The 18,580-nt window shown below is 38.2% G+C and overlaps 4 protein-coding genes across 7 annotated transcripts in view; 1 reads left to right on the top strand and 3 right to left on the bottom strand.

Moving 5' to 3' along the window:
- Positions 1-35: 35 nt before the first annotated feature.
- On the bottom strand, positions 36-9,323 carry LOC117990595 (L-threonine ammonia-lyase-like). Its single transcript, XM_034978052.2, has 10 exons — positions 9,282-9,323; positions 8,587-8,697; positions 8,406-8,476; positions 8,048-8,335; positions 7,799-7,961; positions 7,533-7,688; positions 5,960-6,096; positions 5,100-5,199; positions 2,999-3,124; positions 36-179 (listed from the first exon to the last, which is right to left on the bottom strand). The coding sequence occupies exons 1-10, from the start codon at positions 9,294-9,296 to the stop codon at positions 36-38; spliced, it is 1,311 nt and encodes a 436-aa protein (XP_034833943.1). The 5' UTR covers positions 9,297-9,323.
- Positions 6,424-18,580, top strand: part of LOC117990429 (L-threonine ammonia-lyase-like) — a 25,982-nt gene continuing 13,825 nt past the window's right edge. For both annotated transcript variants that reach the window (XM_069504445.1, XM_069504444.1), the window contains exon 1: positions 6,424-6,440. The gene's annotated coding sequence lies outside the window, so the exon portion shown is untranslated. The remainder of the gene's footprint in view (positions 6,441-18,580) is intronic.
- LOC117990591 (L-threonine ammonia-lyase-like) lies at positions 10,084-15,358 on the bottom strand. The gene is made up of 9 exons (XM_034978047.2): positions 15,262-15,358; positions 14,650-14,769; positions 14,126-14,196; positions 13,524-13,811; positions 13,132-13,294; positions 12,338-12,499; positions 12,028-12,164; positions 11,125-11,350; positions 10,084-10,344 (listed from the first exon to the last, which is right to left on the bottom strand). Exons 1-9 carry the CDS (start codon positions 15,268-15,270, stop codon positions 10,171-10,173), a joined length of 1,350 nt encoding a protein of 449 aa, XP_034833938.1. The 5' UTR covers positions 15,271-15,358; the 3' UTR covers positions 10,084-10,170.
- LOC117990594 (L-threonine ammonia-lyase-like) overlaps positions 16,302-18,580 on the bottom strand; it is an 8,346-nt gene continuing 6,067 nt past the window's right edge. For all 3 annotated transcript variants that reach the window (XM_069504442.1, XM_034978050.2, XM_069504443.1), the window contains 3 exons: positions 18,227-18,363; positions 17,430-17,655; positions 16,302-17,310 (listed from right to left, as the gene is read on the bottom strand). In XM_069504442.1, the coding sequence (XP_069360543.1) occupies positions 17,158-17,310; positions 17,430-17,655; positions 18,227-18,363 (516 nt within the window). In that variant the 3' untranslated portion in view covers positions 16,302-17,157. The remainder of the gene's footprint in view (positions 17,311-17,429; positions 17,656-18,226; positions 18,364-18,580) is intronic.

Below are 18,580 nucleotides of genomic sequence, written 5' to 3'. Positions count from 1 at the left end.
TTATGCAACTGCGTCTGTAATAAAATAAGTTTTGCTCATTTATGGGCATAACATGGGCAGGTCCTGTCTGTATTAAAGGGTTCCGTCTCAAATATGCATTTGTTTCGGTAAGTTCGTTCAAGGAGCGTTTTCAGTTCTAATGCATGATTTAAATCTCTGCTTTCACAAACCAGTTTTACCTAAAAGAGTAAATGAAATATAATATTTTCATTTATTTTTTAAACATACTCAACTAGTGAAATTTAACTGTTAATCATTTAGGTAAATGTTGAATATTGTGTACACGTCCATAATAATATATTTAGTTTGTGTTGACACTTGACTGTTCACTGTTCAGCCACTTTACATATATTATAGCAAATCGGAGAGGGAACGCCCCGCACACCCGCACGGGGTGAACGTCAGGATGGCCGGTGAGGTCCTGGAAAACTGATGAAATATCATCCAAATAATTGTACCTAAATTGTACTATTTAGTACCTTTATTAAGATAATTAGTACCTTGATCAATTAAATAATAATTAAAGAATCTCATACACCGGCCATGCTGACGTCAGGTTCGCCGTTGTGTTTTTGTACCTGGCTTATAGCTACGATTATCATTCTAAAAGTTACGTAGATAAATTATTGTACCTAAATAGTACCTACCGAAACATCCAATGCATAATGAAAATCTCACCAAAATTGCACACAAAATAATATTTGTTTCCGCGCCATACAAATATTTAAGGCTCCCCCACACAGGCGCGTTATTATAGGTCGATAATATCGCATGCGTTATTGCGACATCTGTTTTCAGTACATTTTGTATTAGGATGGTCATGTAGTTACTAGTGGTGTCAAATACTGTTAAACTTACATAATATAATATCAACAATTGTTATTAAAATTTATTGATTAATTTTACGTTAAAAATATAACACTGACTAAAAAAAAAAACACGAAACCTACCCCACTTGATTTCATCTTACTTTGAAAATTGAAAACACTACTTTCATGAACACATTTAAATTTATTTTTGGTGATGTAACCAAACGAGTCGCAGGGAGCCGCTGGATTCAGGCGCCGCAAGACCGTGGCGTGTGGAGTGGAAGTCACTCCAAGAGACTTATGTCCAGCAGTGGACGTCTATCGGTTGATGATGATGATGATGATGACGTGACCAGAAATTACGGATTTCAAATTTTCCCCCTTGCGTGTGCTATAAAACCTAGGTACCTACCTACTTGATAAATTCATGATTCTAGGTCCACGGGAAGTACCCTGTAGGTTTCTTGACAGACAGACAGATAGACAGCCAGACAGACAGACGGACGCACAGACAGACGGACGGACGGACGCACAGACAGACGGACGGATGGACGCACAGACAGACGGACGGACGGACGCACAGACGGACGGACGGACGGACGCACAGACAGACAGACGGACGGACGGACGCACAGACAGACAGACGGACGGCCGGACGGACAGACAACGAAGTGAGCAAAATAAACTACACCATCAGATTGCCCGAAAAAATAAACTAGCAAATAGTCTATGAACGCGCACTATCGTTAATCGAACAGTATCGTTAATAAACAGAAATAACAAAAATTTCGACTATTGTATTATGTATGTATCAAATCAAAGCATCAACAAAAATAATTATTTAACTTATTTATTAACACTTCGTAGGTGAATACCTAACAACAATTTAACATATCAAACAATTTTAACTAATTTAACATATCAAATGATTTTGTTGTTCCCATCGAATGATGGGAACAACAAAATCGTTTGATATGTTAAATTTATCATCATATCAATGTGGTGCTATTTAACATTAGTTGACTTGTTATTTTTAACCATATTCAATGTATTGGTATTTTTAGCGCATGACGTAATCGGTCGCAATCGGTAGGTAGGTATAATGTCGTCGCGCGCGCGTTTTGCACCGCGCGCCCGCTTCGAAATTTAATTTCCTGGAATCTTCGCGCTACCTACTTAAGTACCTACTGCAGCTACTTAGAACGTAGGTATAGGTTCTAACTATAATAATATGTATTTTTTGATTTAATAATATTTTTTTATTTAAAATTGTTAAGTTTTAGTATCGCAGTTAATCAACAAACTTTAATATGTGTTAAATTAACAGGTTAATAAATAAATTGGTCACCTCTAGTAGTTACACACTGCTGCGATAATATCGACCTATAATAACGCGCCTGTGTGGGGGAGCCTTAAATATTTGTATGGCGCGGAAACAAATATTATTTTGTGTGCAATTTTGGTGAGATTTTCATTATGCATTGGATGTTTCGGTAGGTACTATTTAGGTACAATTTATCTACGTAACTTTTAGAATGATAATCGTAGCTATAAGCCAGGTACAAAAACACAACGGCGAACCTGACGTCAGCATGGCCGGTGTATGAGATTCTTTAATTATTATTTAATTGATCAAGGTACTAATTATCTTAATAGAGGTACTAAATAGTACAATTTAGGTACAATTATTTGGAAGATATTTCATCAATTTTCCAGGACCTCACCGGCCATCCTGACGTTCACCCGCACGGGCCCTACGCTAAACCGGTGCGGGCGAGCGCACCGCACGTCACCAACGTGCGGGTGTGCGGGGCGCCGCCTTATACCCCGATTGCCATCTCAACCTGTCGCGGACTATAGGAGCTAAGTGTCAACTAGCAGCAAAACTTGCAGAAGTTTTTGTTGGTTGGTCAGCCATCAGCGGCATGGTCGCTGTAGCCAGGACGAGCCTTAAACCTCTCATTACAAATTAGCTTTAGCTGCCTGCATTTCGATATTTTCTGTTATGCACAATCTCTAAACTAAAATGACAGCTCTAAATATATTACTATTCTTTTCATAAAGCTCCTTGCGGAAAAGTACACCACTAGACTTAGAACCGTCACTTTAGGGATTATGTACAGTAGAATTAGTCACATCTTGTAGGTACGTAGGTACTGGTACGTATATTTATTTAGCTCATTCCTTACCTCAACAAGGGATATTTCATTTTCTATCCAAATTCGATCACAATGCTGCCTAATTATAGTGTAACCACCATTTGCTATCAGTCTCATTAACTGTTCTATGTTCACTGCATTATCTTTGACTAGAACCTGATAAAAAAATTAACTGTGTATAATAAAATGAATAGGTACTTTTGAAATATAGAATAGTGAAGTTATTATAGCTTTAAGTCAAAACCTACTTTTCAGTAGAAGTAGTAGATTTTGAAACATCATATCGTAAAAGATAATTAGTTATCATGACACACGGCCAGTGTGTCAAGCCAGGTTCTAATTTAAGACACATCAATACTTATAATAAAACTGTAACAGGTCCAATTCTGTACATTGAAGATATTTTGAATTTTTTTTTTCGAGGGCACTCTATAATCGATACTGAACCCAAAACTGTAATTTTTTTCATTTTTGTCTGTCTGTCTGTCTGTCGGTCTGTCTGTCTGTCTGTCTGTCTGTCTGTCTGTCTGTCTGTATCACGGTCGCGCATCACGCTGAAACTACTGAATGGATTCCAATGAAACTTAATACGATTTGAGGTCATACTATGAGGAAGAACATAGGATACTTTTTATCCCGAAATTCAGCATGGTTCCCTTAGGAGAGGGGTTGAAAGTTAAAATGTATACTGAGCTGTAATTCATTAACGCGTAGTCTGATTTCATTCATTCTTTTTTTGTTAGAAAGGGGATATTTTAAAAATTGTTCCGTAAATATTTCAAGGTCATCGGTTTTTAACCAACTGTCAAAAAGGAGGTGGTTCTTTTTTTTACATCGATTTTTTCGAGGTTTCTGGACCGATTTGCAAATTATTTTTTTAAATCAACAGAAGAAGTTTTCGTGGTAGTCTCATAAAAAATTCTGGATCCAACTCCTTAATCCTGATGCTGCAGGGTTACTGCCCGCCTAAGTTATCAAGATTCAGGAAGCGTTCATAGTGAATACATATTATAGGTACCAAGCAACGACTGCATTCTCAGATTTCAAGTCCCAACTCCTCAACCCTGATGATGTAGGGTACAGCACTCCTAAACTATAATGATTCAGGAACTGCGGATGATGCAAAATTATTTTAGGTACGAAGCATAGGCTACATCATTGAACTTCGGATCCCAACTCCTCAATCCTGATGCTGCAAGGTACTGAACTCCTAAATCGTGGAGATTTGAGAATTTCTGATAGTGAATTGATATTTAAAAAAAAAAAAATTGAATCGATTGTTAGGCGGAACGAAGTTCGCCGGGTCAGCTAGTTTCTTATAAGAATTTTCGGATTTTTCCCTTACGTGTGCTATAAGACATACCTACCTACCTGGCAAATTTCACGGAAAGTGCCCTCTAGGTTTCTTGACAGACAGACAACGAAGTGATCCGATTAGGGGTTCCGTTTTCCTTTTGAGGTACAGAACCCCAAAAACCGACTCAGTGCGAGTCAAACTCGCGCACCGAGGGTTCTGCACGACAGTTGTATTTTTCGACATTTTGCACGATAAATCAAAAACTATTAAATTCACGGTTTTCGGATTTATTCCTTTCCTTGTGCTATAAGACCTACCTCCCTATCAAATTTCATGATTCTAGGTCTACGGTAAGTACCCTATAGGTTTTTTTGACAGACTCGACGGACAGACAGATAGACACAAATACAACAAAGTGATCCTATAAGGCTTCTTTTTCCTTTTGAGGTACGGAACCCTAAAAATAAATAAAAAAGTCCGAAACTATTATATTCGTTTACAAATATCGCTGCCTATCCTAAAACATATTTACTAAAATAAAATTGTAGATAGGTACCTACCTACGTAGGTGAAAAACAGTTACCTAGTTGACAAAACGTCCTGCTGAGTGGAGTCGAGCAGTGAGAAGCAGCTTTATTTACTGTTGAAATCGTAAAATGAAAACACTATAAGGGTTCCTTTATCAGTTCGAGATACGGAACCCTAAAAACGGATAAAGGATGGAGCATACTAAAAGGGCTTCGAACTTTGAGTCGTTGTTGAGAGTTGTGAACATGACGTTGCACGTCCGTGGCCCATTTACACTCCACTTTGCAGGTGTGCGTTACGCCTTACTCTAAATTTAATAAGTCGTCCTTCGGCTGCGCGTCCTCTGTCTAAACAGCGACTCAATAGCGCGGTGTCAATGTTTCCACCGCTGAGAATGCATACCACACTGCAATCAAAGTTCAAACACGGTTTGTATTGTTGTTAACGGAAGCTTTTGTTATGGTACCTACCTACCTATTTGTAATGACTTTATATCTACAGCGTTCAGCGTTGACAGATTTCGACGTTGCATCTTTTCTTCTTTCATTCTTTGTGCTTGCATTGCGAAGAAATTCCGGGTCAATTTGTGAAACTTGGTGTGCCTCACCAACTAGATAGGTAGGGTCTACGCGTTCAAATTAAGAATAGAACGGCCAATGACCTCTATCTGTTATTGAAAATACACGGTTTGCAAGGAAAATACTTTGCACACTTTTGCATAGAGTAACAACTTACTAAGTGTGTCTTGAGATACCGACTACAAAATCTATTGGAAACTAGCTGATGCCCGCGACTTCGTACGCGTGGATTTAGGTTCTTAAAAATCCTGTGGGAACTCTTAAATTTTCCGGGATAAAAAGTAGCCTATGTCCTTCCCCGGGTTGCAAGCTACCTCTGTACCACATTTCGTCAAAATCGGTTGAACGGTTGAGCCGTGAAAAGCTAGCAGACAGACAGACACACTTTCGCATTTATAATATTATAGTAGGTATGGATAAATACCTATTTCACACCATGGCGGACGTTATGCCTACCGTCTTACTCTCTGGTATGAACTCTGTTTTAGAAACTTGAAAGTCGTTTTTTACAGGAAATGTAGGCATGTATGTATTTATTAATGACATGCTAGGTCTGAGAACATAATTTAATTGGAGTGATTTACTAACTTTTTAGTTTTAAGTTCCGGGACAAGATTGCCAAGAATAGCCGCTAAGGGGCACGCTGCAGCTCCCTCCGCAACAATGCGTTCATTTTCCACCAAGTGTAGTACGGCACGAGCTATCCAGTCCTCTTTTACTAACATCTAAAAATATTTTAAATTAATCTAATTCTAATTTACAGCAATCGCATAATAATGGCGAATGTTCTGACTTTTTTTATAAATATGTAATTAAACTAAAGTATACGCGACAGGTCGAGATAGCAATCGGGGAGGGAACGCCTCGCACAACCGGTGCGGGCGAGGTGACGAGCGGGTGTCTCCCCGCCTCATACCCTAATTGCCATCTTAACCTGTCGCGGACTATCTACTTAACTTCTATACCTACTTTTAAACTGAAAATCTTAACCTTGCAGACTTGTTCCGCCCCACATCGGGCGCCATTTCTAGTTTAAAAAACGGATGAATAGTCGAAGAAGAGACACCAGGTATGTTATTTTATTAAAAAAAATTTTTTTACAAAAAAAATAAAAACCGACTTCGATACACAAACACTAAAAATTTAAAAATAATTTAATTTATTACCGAATATATTATGTATACAAGAGTTAATATAGTTCCATAATAATACTTTTTGGTGCCGGTGCCAATTAGCTTTAGCTGCGCGAATCGTCTAGACTTCATATTTTTATGAGACTCCACAATGGCACCTCATTGGCACCGACCCCAAAAAATATTGTTATGGAACTATATTAACTCTTGTATACATAATATATTCGGTAATAAATTAAATTATTTTTAAATTTTTAGTGTTTGTGTATCGAAGTCGGTTTTTATTTTTTTTGTAAAAAAATTTTATTTCACAATTTTTAGTGGCCCCATGGAATTATGCTATGACTGGTTAAAAATCTACTGTTTACTAAGCTATTACACTGATCGCGAGCAATTTACTCTTATCCGTTGAGGAGTTCCAGTATCTATCTTCGAAGATGTTCATCAGATCTTCACCAAATTTAAATGGGACCAACTTTGAACTATACCCTTTCAAACAAAAAAAGAATTTTCAAAATCGGTCCAGGCGTCTTTGAGTAATCGGGGAAAATAAAAAAAAAAAAAAAAAAAAAAAGATTCCGACGAATTGAGAACCTCCTCCTTTTTTTGAAGTCGGTTAATAAAGTTAAGCAAACTTTAAGGTTTTTTAAATTAAAATAAACTATATAATTGTACTTTCGAATCGTCAAGTGAATGGAATTTACTACTGGTTAGAAATGCCTTCCGAGAAGAACGAGCAAAAAACTTAAGTACCTAATGATTAGGTACTTTTTACTCGACTGCACCAGAAGGAGGGTTATTTTCGGGTGTAGGTACCTTCTTACGTATCTATGTATCAAAAAAAATTGTTTCGCGTCGCCTAAAGCCTAGACGGGTTGATAGATTTTAAATAAATCTATGGTACCTACTACCTAGTAGGATTTTCCGAAAATGAGAACATTATGAAATCCCGAACAAGAATAATTTACCATCTACTGTTATGAAAATGTACCTATAGAAATGTTGTCTAAAAAAAATCAAAGTCTTACCATTTTATCAATATTACGTTGCGCATTGCTAAAAGCATTTACGCCAACGTAGGGCATCGCTATGCCTTCAGCGATCGAAGTTTCGTAAGGTAAGGTCAAAGCCTCGCCAGATTGCAGAGACTTATAAAATGTGGGTATTCTCTCCGGTTGTACACCCTAAAAAAGTTTTCTTCATTGAACTTTGAAGTCTGTCAAATGGAGTCACCACTAATATTATATATTATAGTATCAGATTTTGGTTTTTAATTAAATATGGGTCTACTAACGTATACGAGGCAATTAGGTTTTACATGTTTGACAACAGTGGCTATGGCGGCTATCAGCCCGCCTGTTCCCACGGGCACCAAGATTGCGTCCACAGTAGGCTGCTGTTCCAGAATCTCAATAGCTATACTGCCGTACCCCGTTAAGATGTTTGGATAATCGCGACTTGTAACAAATTTAAAACAAACTTTAATAAATAGCGGGTAGTGTGTACTGATTTAAGAATAGGTAATAGAAGTTATGACAATTACCCGTTGATATGCGTGAGTCCCTTATCTCTAGCAAAGTTACGGGCATGCCTCTGTGCTTCTACCAGTTCTTTACCCTGGACTATGACTTTGGCACCGAGGTTGTGACAAAGCTGCAGTTTGGCTATTGGTACGCACGTAGGCATTACTACGGTTACGGGTACACCCATTTTTTGCCCGTAATAGCATATCCCCACTGCTTGATTGCCTAATGAAGCTACCACTACACCGACTTTTTGTTTGTCTCTCGATAGTAACTCCAACGCATAAATCGCACCCCTTTCCTTGAAACTTAAAAGAAAAATTATAATATTTCAATGTGAAAATCATGAAAATAAATGGTATCCGACTAAAATCATACCTTCCAGTCCGTTGAAACATCTCTAATTTATATAATATGTTAATACCAGTCTCTCGTTGGTAGTGTGATGCCTATTTGCAAAGAAAATATTTCTGCTAATTACATTATAATTTTTAAATTAAATGAAAAGTTATTAAGAATTAGGTAGGTAAGTATAGAAATTTTACAAATCAAAACTTACTATTATTGGAGTAGGACTAATAAATTTTCTGATACGTTTTGTAGCATCCACGATATCGTCATATTTAATGATTCTTGGATTTTCTGGGTCACAGAACTCATCAAAGTCTTCCTGTTTATAAAGCATTTTTAAATTTTAAAATAATACGGAATCAGGTAGGTATTCATTTAAGTATGTCGAATAAAAGTTTTTAGATATGTATGTTTAGTTTTTAAAGTTTTTTTTTTGTAGAATTATATTAGCCATGTCTCCCTTTCCCTTTTCCCTCCAACTAAACGTAACGCTTGAGTCTGGAGTAGGTAAGACGTAGGACAATCAGGTTTGAACCATCGATCTGTCGGATTTCAGTCCGCTCCTTAACCCTTAAGCTATTGAGGCTCGTGATTATAATATTATTCTCCACGCAACGATATCTATAGTACGCGACATGTGGAGATGGCAATCGTAGTGGGGACGCCCCGCACAACCCCCGCGCTTACCCGGTGCGGTATAGCGCGGGCGCTATGCGGGTGTGCAGGGTGTCCCCCGCTTCATACCCCGATTGCCATATCGACCTGTCGAGAACTATATGTACGACCAGTGCTATAGGTATACGTACCTATTTTAATGCTTCTTTTTGGATCAGATATGGATAGGTAGGCAATAAAAAAAATTGATATTGTAATAATTAGAATTATTTATCACAAATTATCTACCTGTCGTCTCGTCATCTTGATTTAGGTACCTTTTTCTTATATTTAGGTTTTAAAAACACAAAAAAATTTAAACCATGTTTGAATAATTATGACAGTTTGAAGTAAGACAAAAATCAAAAGTTTTGACTTGTGACAGATTGTGACCAAACACTACGAAGTAGTACTTAGAAATTCTTTGGACCAAACTCTACGTCTATGTCTCAGAACAATAAAGTTCCATTAAGGTTTCCTAGTGTCCTAGTTTTTGGGTCTGATTCTGAGGCAACTTCATTTTCCTTGTTCTAAGGACTAACTTTGAAATTTTGGAAAATTTTCTGTGCGTAGGTATATTCAATCAGCATTATCAGCATCGTCCTGCATAAATCAATCAATCAACCAGCCGCTTTTCGTCCACAGCTGGACATCGGGCTCTCCCTATATAGAACTAAGCCAGTAAGTAGGACAGATTCTACATTATCACTTCCTTGGGTGAATAATTACCCTTCTCTTCCTGGTCTATCACTAATGACACGCACTCAAAGAAATTTTATGTACTACTTCGCACGCACTTTTTTAATAGATTATGATACTATCATTTTCGCGAGCTCCCCTCCTCCTCCTCCTCCTTATATTTCGAGGGAAATAACTTTCCTTGAATTAAAATTTACATTATTTCTATATACTACTGGCGTATGTAATGTATTGATACGTCTTTCATTTGATACCTACCTAAGTACCTACTTACTTTCCACATCCATATCAAATATCAAGGGGTATACTTAAATATAAACTACTGCTATCCGTTAATGAAATGACACAAAGATAACTATGAACAATTTAATTTCCAAATAAAATAGAAAACATCAGTAGAATTATCAAAACTTTATAGTTTGCCAGGTAAGTAGGTATATTATTTTTGCATACAAACAGGATTCGGAGCTAGACAGGGACCACGTTTGGCGCCAGCGGCTCTATCCTGATTTTCGGTCATCTCGGGGAAGAAACATTCTTTGTACCTCTTTTTCACCAGCTCTACCAGTTCTTTGGTGTGTTCCCATCCTCTCGTTTCGACTATAACTTTCAACTAGAAAAATAAAAGTTAGATTCGATTCTGCAAATAATTTACCATACCTATTAATATAATTAAGTGTATAATCTATGCCTATAGATGCCATATGCCATAGCATAAAGATAGACCTCAATAGACCTTGCATTTTGAAATCTGAATATGAGTCAAATGGATGCCTGTAGACTTAAGTCTAAACAGGCATCTAAATCTAACACGTAGTGACTTTTGAACTACGAAAATGCGTTCGGACGATCCTGTGGTTTTTGATTGTACAGGTACGGATCTTAATTCTTATGGATCTTAAAGCATTACATTAGAGATGTTGCCTAAATCATTACTTCTTAGAGATTATTATTCCTTCCATAATATGTAAAATCCACGTCGTCCGTTACTTTTAAAAATAACCATTGTAAATTAGCGATTTAACAAAAAACGCACGTCAATTCTTATGACGTCACATTTCACTAATTGTGTAGGAGCGTAATATATGAACGCTCCCATACAAAGCATCCTTTTTGACGTCTTCGCACACGAGTAGACATAGACATCTACATCTACTCATGTGGTCTTAGTAGGTATAGGCATAGAGAAAGTAGACCGCCAGGATAATATGGAACGCCTTCCTGAATTAATTTACCTCCTCCACTTTTAATATATTTACCTTCAACCTTCAAGCCAAGAGTGAATAGGCATTTTCTAGGTAAGCGCGCTTCATGATCCATCTTAGGCTGCATCATTACTTGCCAGCAGGTCTTATTCCAGCCAAGCGTTAGTCTATAAATTAAAAGAGTTAACCTCGACACTGAAGACGTCACCCTTAAGCCAGGCACGGTCAGGGATGCAGTCGCGAAGCGTGACGCCCACGCTGGCCAGCAGCCCGCACATGTCGGCCATGCCGCCGGGACGGTCGCTCACTGTCACCTTGAACTTCACCAGCCGCCCCTCTGCCGCCATACCTCGTTCCAGCGCGCGCGCCAGGATCGTCGTGTCGATGTTACCCCCCGACAGCACGCACACCACTCTGCACATACTACATACGTCAACAAGGTAGCATTTGCTCACAGATCAGCCGATCTGTGCAGACTACAGCCTAAAGAGTACTTCCGTTACAGTCGTCAATGGAAACGTCTAGAAAAAGCAATCCTGTGGGGTCACAGGAGCGCAAAGGAGGAGGGATTCTATCGACCGGCAGAGCAAACTTTAAATATTTTAGTGAGGCTGCAAGTCTGCCACAGGTGCGTAGTTAGAATATCTTCCGCGGGTTTCACGCAAATCTTTTGTTACGCACCTCTGATAATAAGGTAATACAGAATGAATCGTGTGACGTGTCCGGCAAAGTTACTGCAAAAAAGACAAAAAACCGGCCAAGTGCGAGTTAGACTCGGCACCGAGAGTTCCGTACTACAGTCGTATTTAATCGTCATTTTGCACGATAAATCAAAAACTATAATGCATACAAATAAATAAAAATCAGTTTTTGAATGTACAGGTAAAGCCCTTTCATATGATACCCCATTTGACATTAACCTTACTTTGAAAATACTAATTATTTGTTCATGATTTTTTTAATGATGTACTTACTTATATACAAATAGATAAACAGACAGACAACAAAGTGATCATATAAGGGTTCCATTTTCCTTTTGAGGTACGGAACCCATCTTTTGTGTTGTAAGCTGTTTTAACTTCACTACTCACTTTTTGCCCTTAAGATTAGGAAAGAGTCCTGCCATGATGGCCGCTATTGTGACAGCTGCAGCGCCTTCAACTACGTATCTCTCAATTTCGACAAGGTGCAAGATAGCACGCGCTACCCAATCTTCTTTTACAACTACCTTTACAAAAAAATGCTATATTTATATTATGGGCAATAATTGATTTTTGAAAATGTTTCCACATAAGGATGCTTCTAAATTCTACATTATCGTATATTAACGCTATTATTTCAATTAGATTATTCCAAACCTTAATCTCAGGCATTATTCTCTGTTCTATTCATTACTCTTACCATTTTATCTAATATTCCACCGTTTTTCAAATTGTAAAATGTGTTCACACCAGCCATGTTGACTCCGAGACCGTCAGCTATAGTAGCTTCTATATTTATCTTCACTCGTTCACCTCTTTTCAACGCTTCTACCATACTGTAAGTCTTGTCTGTTTGTATGCCCTGAAAGGGGATTTAGAAATTTGGACAAATTAATGTTACATAAATCATTAGAATATCTATTGAAATCAAGACTTGATTCATTGCTCTATTATAAACTTAACTAGCAGACCCGTCCCGGCTTCACTCGGGTCGGGTGGAACTTAGAAAATTATGGCGTGGGGGGGTAGAGTTTTCAAAAACTCTGAAATAGGTACCTATAGGTACGTATTTTTTCTTTTGTAACCGAAAACCCGAACTTGAAAAATGATGGACTTTCATACAAACTTTCATGCCTTATTTAACTCCCTTGGGAGTAGAATTTCCAAAAATCGTGAAACATGTATTTTTTATTCTTAATCGAAAGCCTAAATACCAATTTTCATCGATGTAACTTCAAAAATGACAGACTTTCATACAAACTTCCGTACCTATTTATCCTCCTTAGGGGTGGAATTTCGAAAAATCCTTTCTTAGTGGATAGGTACCTACTCTTTACAAAGAACAGATCCTCCAAATTCATGTCTTTAGGACTAGCGGTTTAGGCTGTGCGTTGATATATTATATAAGTCAGTCAGTCAGTCAGTCAGGACTTCGAAATTTATATAATAGGTATATAGAAGATTATACATATTTGAGTCGATAACATAGCTTACATAAACTTCTGTGTCTGGTTTGAGATGTTTTACTGCAACAGCAATACCAGTCAGTATACTCCCGCCGCCAACAGGCACTAGTACGGCGTCTAAGTCTGGAACTTGTTCTATAATTTCTATTCCTATAGTACCTTGTCCTTCTATTACGTTAGGGTGATCGTATCTGTCAAATACTACTTTATTATTTTCATAAATATTATTACTACCACAATAATGCCTATCTTCTTCGCATTAGCATGTTCTCTGTATTTACCACTACCAGCGTATTATATTATAAACTCGTAAAATTTAGCATTTTAGGACTGGAATTATTTCGACATTTTAAAAAACATTAGTTACGTAGGTATATCAGTTATCTAGATACTTTAACTAAACTACGTTAAAGTGCTAACCCATTAACATAGTATAGTTTCTTTTCCTTAGACATAGCCATGGCATAATGTTTCGCTTCAGCCATATTTTCGCCGTGTAGCAATGTCTTCGCGCCATAAGCCTGACATTTAGTAAGTTTCGTTATTGGCACTCGAATCGGCATTACGACGATGCAGGGAATCCCCATCTGTGTGGAGTGATAACTCATAGACAATCCGTGGTTGCCGGTGGAAGCTGATATCACGCCAATCTTTTTCTGTTCTTCTGTTAGCAGTAGCAACGTGTTTCGGACACCACGCTCTTTGAAACTGATAAAATTAATCTATTATTTCTAAAGCGATAAGGAGGTACCTACATTCTCTTGTAATACATATTTTTATTTCTATATTTCCAAGTAAAATAGTCCCAACATTTTAAATTTCATTGGGAACATATTATGTGCCAGAAATTATCGTATTTTATAGGTGCTATACCAATACAAATATGAAGTTGTTGTGAACAACTAGTTGTGAACGGGCTTGGATATTTAATGTGGGCTCTCCGTGAGTATCTACGAACTTTTTGGTAAACGTGCAATCTACTTATTCCTCAAGTGAAAACGTAAATATGACTTTCAACTTACCATCCTGTATACTGCATGAATTCTTGTTTCAAATATATTTCCATACCCAGCGCATCGGACATGTGAGCCCTCTGTAAAAAATATATCATCCAAATTCATCACTTTTTTATGGCAACATTTCTACTGATACCTAAATGGTTTGCCTATTTATCTACCTAAGATCTAATGTTATCTAAATACCTTATTTTTCTATTTTGTGGATTCATTTTAGGATTTTGACATAATAATATACTCTCGCGGACTTTTTGTAGATCTTTTTAATGCTCTACAACAACTTCTGCAAGTGTATAGATAGAGATATGTAGATCATTTTCATGTTCATCGTGGTTTGCCTCTTCACTGTTTTTAAAGCTGACTTGGGTCAAAAAAGTGGCCACTGGTCTGCTCCCTTTTTGACAAAATATCAGATATATAGCTTATATCCATCCCAAAAGTACATTCTGGTTCCCAGTGAAATCATTTTCAAATCGGGCTCAGTAGGTCTAGATTTTTCTATCCAGAAAGTACACCATGCGAATAGTTACCGTGCATGGTGTTCGGACAACAGTTCCCGCAATGCGCCGCGAAGCAGCCACTATATCGTCATATTTTATTTTCCTGGGACTGTTCGGATCACAGTTTTCGTCGTATTCTACATCATGTGGCTGAAATAAAAAAATGTAAAAAATAATATTTGATTTTAACGTATTTTTCTAGTCTTTGCATCTGTTATTCAAAAAGAGATTATTGATTTGGATATGAATGTTTTTTAAAGCACTACCTAGTACCTATACCTTATACCTACACTGAATTCTTAGACAAATGCCTGTTCTGATAAAATGATTTTTATTTATGTACCTAGGTATTTACTTAGGTACTTATTTCAATTTACATCAAACTCTGAACTCGAAGATAATTATGATGATTGGTGAATTGGTGATGTTAGTACCCATCGATCACAATTTGGTTTACACTGATAGGTATCAATAGTTTCATTTATCGCTTTTTATTAAGTGATAGGAACTCTGTCGGAGTCTCATAGCCTAGATTTTATTTGATGTCAGAGCTAGACGTGGCAACGATATCTAGTAAGTATGTGCTACAAAACGTGGCATGCCTGTTGAGGTAGGGGAAGCGAATTCATGTCTATAACTTACATCTGGCATTTTGGTAAAAACTCCGTTATCATAAATGGAATCCTAGAACCAGTAATCACTGAAAATTTGTCATATTGATTTGGAAGTTCTGCTTACATTATCATTTTAGTCACTTAATTTTACTCAATGCTCAATATTGATATAATTGCTTGTATAAAAACATTGACAGGAACTTCAATTGTGTCAATAAGTAAAATGTCGTCCTCTTTTTTAAATTTAGAAGGACACATAAAAACTTTTTAGACGGCGAAGACGACAAGGAAGTATCAATTTCTACTTATAGTACGCGACAGGTCGAGATGGCAATCGGGGTTATAAGGCGGGGGACGCCCGCACACCTGCGCTATCCCGCACCGGGTTAGCGCGGGGGCTGTGCGGGACGTCCTCACCGCGATTGCGATCTCGACCTGTCGCGTCCTTTCCTACTTTCATGGTCCAGGGTGCTTCAAAACCAATGAGTAGGGTAGGTTATTGGTAGGTACTTTCTCTATACGCGGTCTACACCACACGAGTAGTATGGATATCTACTCATGTGGTCTACACTCTACACGTTAATTGATCTGTGACGTGTGAGAAGTAAAGACGTAAACTCGTGTTTATCAGGAACAAGTTTGTATGGAAATTGATTTACGTAGGTATAGATTAGGAATACTGTAGTTAAGTAGATAAAATCTCTACATAGTATAAAATAAAGTCGCTTCCCGCGTCTGTATGTATGTATGAACGCGTAGATCTTTTGAACTACGCAACGGATTTTAATGCGGTTTTCACCAATAGATAGAGTAATTCAAGAGGAAAGTTTATAGGTATAGTTTAATTCTCAAAAAATTAGAGATCCCTAGAGAAATTGAAATAATGTGAATTAGGTCAGAAAAAATCCTCTCATTTGAGAGTTTCCGAAGCAATGACACCTCAATGACACCACATTAGTATCTACATTTCACCCATGCGAAGCCAGGGCGGGTCGCTAGTATTTAATAAAGATTATACTAAGGTACCTACTTATTAAGTACTAAACATTTTAATGAAATGAAACCAAATTAACGAATGATGTTTTATATTTTGTCTGGGTATAAATCATCACAATATTACAATATCACAGCTTATACAATTCAAGATAATACTACAGTAAATGAAACTGTAGTTCGATTTACAATGAACCAAAAGCTTGGTATCCGCTGAAACAGGTTGAATCTGTATGGTGCAACATGCAGCATGCGACATCGACCGGTGTAGCCATAGCGGTCGGGGCGAAAGGTGCGTCGAGTGTGTGGTTGTGGTGCCGCGTTTGGTGGTGCGTATTGCTTGCCTGGTGGCTGCTTTTTCCTGCGTGTTTAGCAGTGGGAGGGCGGGCGGTGTATGTCGCAGACTGCATGTTGCACCATACAGATTTGACCTGTTTCAGCGGATTATAGCAAATTAAGCATTTGGTTCATTGTATACCATGGATTTCCGCAAAGTAACCTGCTTCACAGTTACATACAACAATGATGTATGATGAAGATGATGATGATGATGTTAATACAACATGAAGTTCGATTATTTATATTATTTGTTGTAAAAGTTAAATTAAGACTATCATCATCATCATCATCATGATCAACCCATCGCCAGCTCAGTGCAGAGCACGGGTCTCCTCTCAGAGTGAGAAGGGTTTTGGCCATAACACCTATTAAGTAGTCGTACCTGCGACGTAATTCTATAAAATTGATACTTATTTAGGTACCTAGATAGACGCGACCTTCTAAAATGGTAAAAAGTGGTAGTACTTAATTATATGGGTGAATAGTAAAATCACTATTCTTTAAAATAGACAAACAATCATGATTGAATTTGTTATAGGTACCTATTGATATGACTATAACTATATATCAACTATCACGTATTATAGAAAAACTAATGCGAAACGTCGCCATTAGAATTTGTGCTTAGTCTGCGGTCATTTTCATCCCACTCGCGAGTGAAGTACCATTCCTTGTACGTGCTCGTGATAATATTACGAAGTTGCTCCAAATGTTCAGGCCCCCGCGTCTCACATACCACTTTTACCTGAAAAAGTTATGAAATTACTAGCTTACATTAGATTATCAGATAATTAGATACAACAGAGAAATCTCTTTTTAAAGTTCAAGTACAATATTTTCATTGTTTTGTAAAACTATACTCACTCGAACACTAAAAATGTCCCCGAAGACCCATGCGCGTTCCTGCATGATGTCCTTGATGGAGACGCCGATGCTTGCGATGAGTTTGCAGAGCTCTGCGATACCGCCGGGCCGGTCGCTGACCGTCACTTTGAACTTGACCAGCCTTTGCTCTGCGGCGAGACCACGCTCCAGACAGCGGCCCAGTATCGTCGTGTCTATGTTACCGCCGGAGAGAATGCATGCCACTCTGCATAGAGAGGACATGACTATGAAATTACTTTGATATTATTACTATGTTAGGTATAGGTACATATAACCATCGCCGATAATTAAGTATAGTCCGCGACAGACCGAGATGGCAATCGGGGTATGAGGCGGGGGACGCCCTGCACACCCGCAGGTCACCCGTGCTCGCTCACACTGGGTTAGCGCGGGGGTTGTGCGGGGCGTTCCCTCCCCTATAATTGCCATTTCGATCTGTCACGTACTACAGGCAATAGGTCCAATATATCGGCGATAGCGGCTTGATGGACTAATTGCAGCGGTCGCTCATCATCATCATGATCAACCCATCGCCGGCTCTCTACTGAGCACGGGTCTCTTCTCAGAATGACTAGGCCACGCTGTCCAAGTATGGATTGGTAGACTTCACACCCCTTTGAAAACATTATGGAGAACTCTCAGGCATGCAGGTTTTCTCACGATGTTTTCCTTCACCGTTAAAGCTAAGCATAACTCCATAAAATTTTAGGTGCGTGGACGTCCGATATCTAACTTGTGACCCCCTGAAAGGAGGCTGACATTAATATAATACAAACTTCTTCCCGGCAAGTTCGGGCACCAAGCCGGCCATGATGGCTGCCACGCCAACTGCGCCACCACCCTCCACCACATACTTTTCTTGTTCTACAAGGCGTAGTATCGCCCGTGCAATCCAATCCTCATTTACTGTAATCTAACAGAATTCATTTTTTTATTTCCATATCTCTAGAAAAAAGAAACTCTCATAGGACTATAGATGGCTATAGCCGTTTCTTATTTTTAGGGTTCCGTACCTCAAAAGGAAAAAAGGAACCCTTATAGGGTCACTTCGTTATCCGTCTGTCGTGTCTGTAAAGAAAACCTATAGTGTACTTCCCGTTGACCTAGAATCATGAAATTTGGCAGGTAGG

Source organism: Maniola hyperantus, chromosome 18 (genome assembly GCF_902806685.2).
Source record: "Maniola hyperantus chromosome 18, iAphHyp1.2, whole genome shotgun sequence".
Lineage (NCBI taxonomy): Eukaryota > Metazoa > Arthropoda > Insecta > Lepidoptera > Nymphalidae > Maniola > Maniola hyperantus.
The sequence above is the reverse complement of the archived record's forward strand: the minus strand, read 5'-3'. Positions and strand labels throughout refer to the sequence as shown.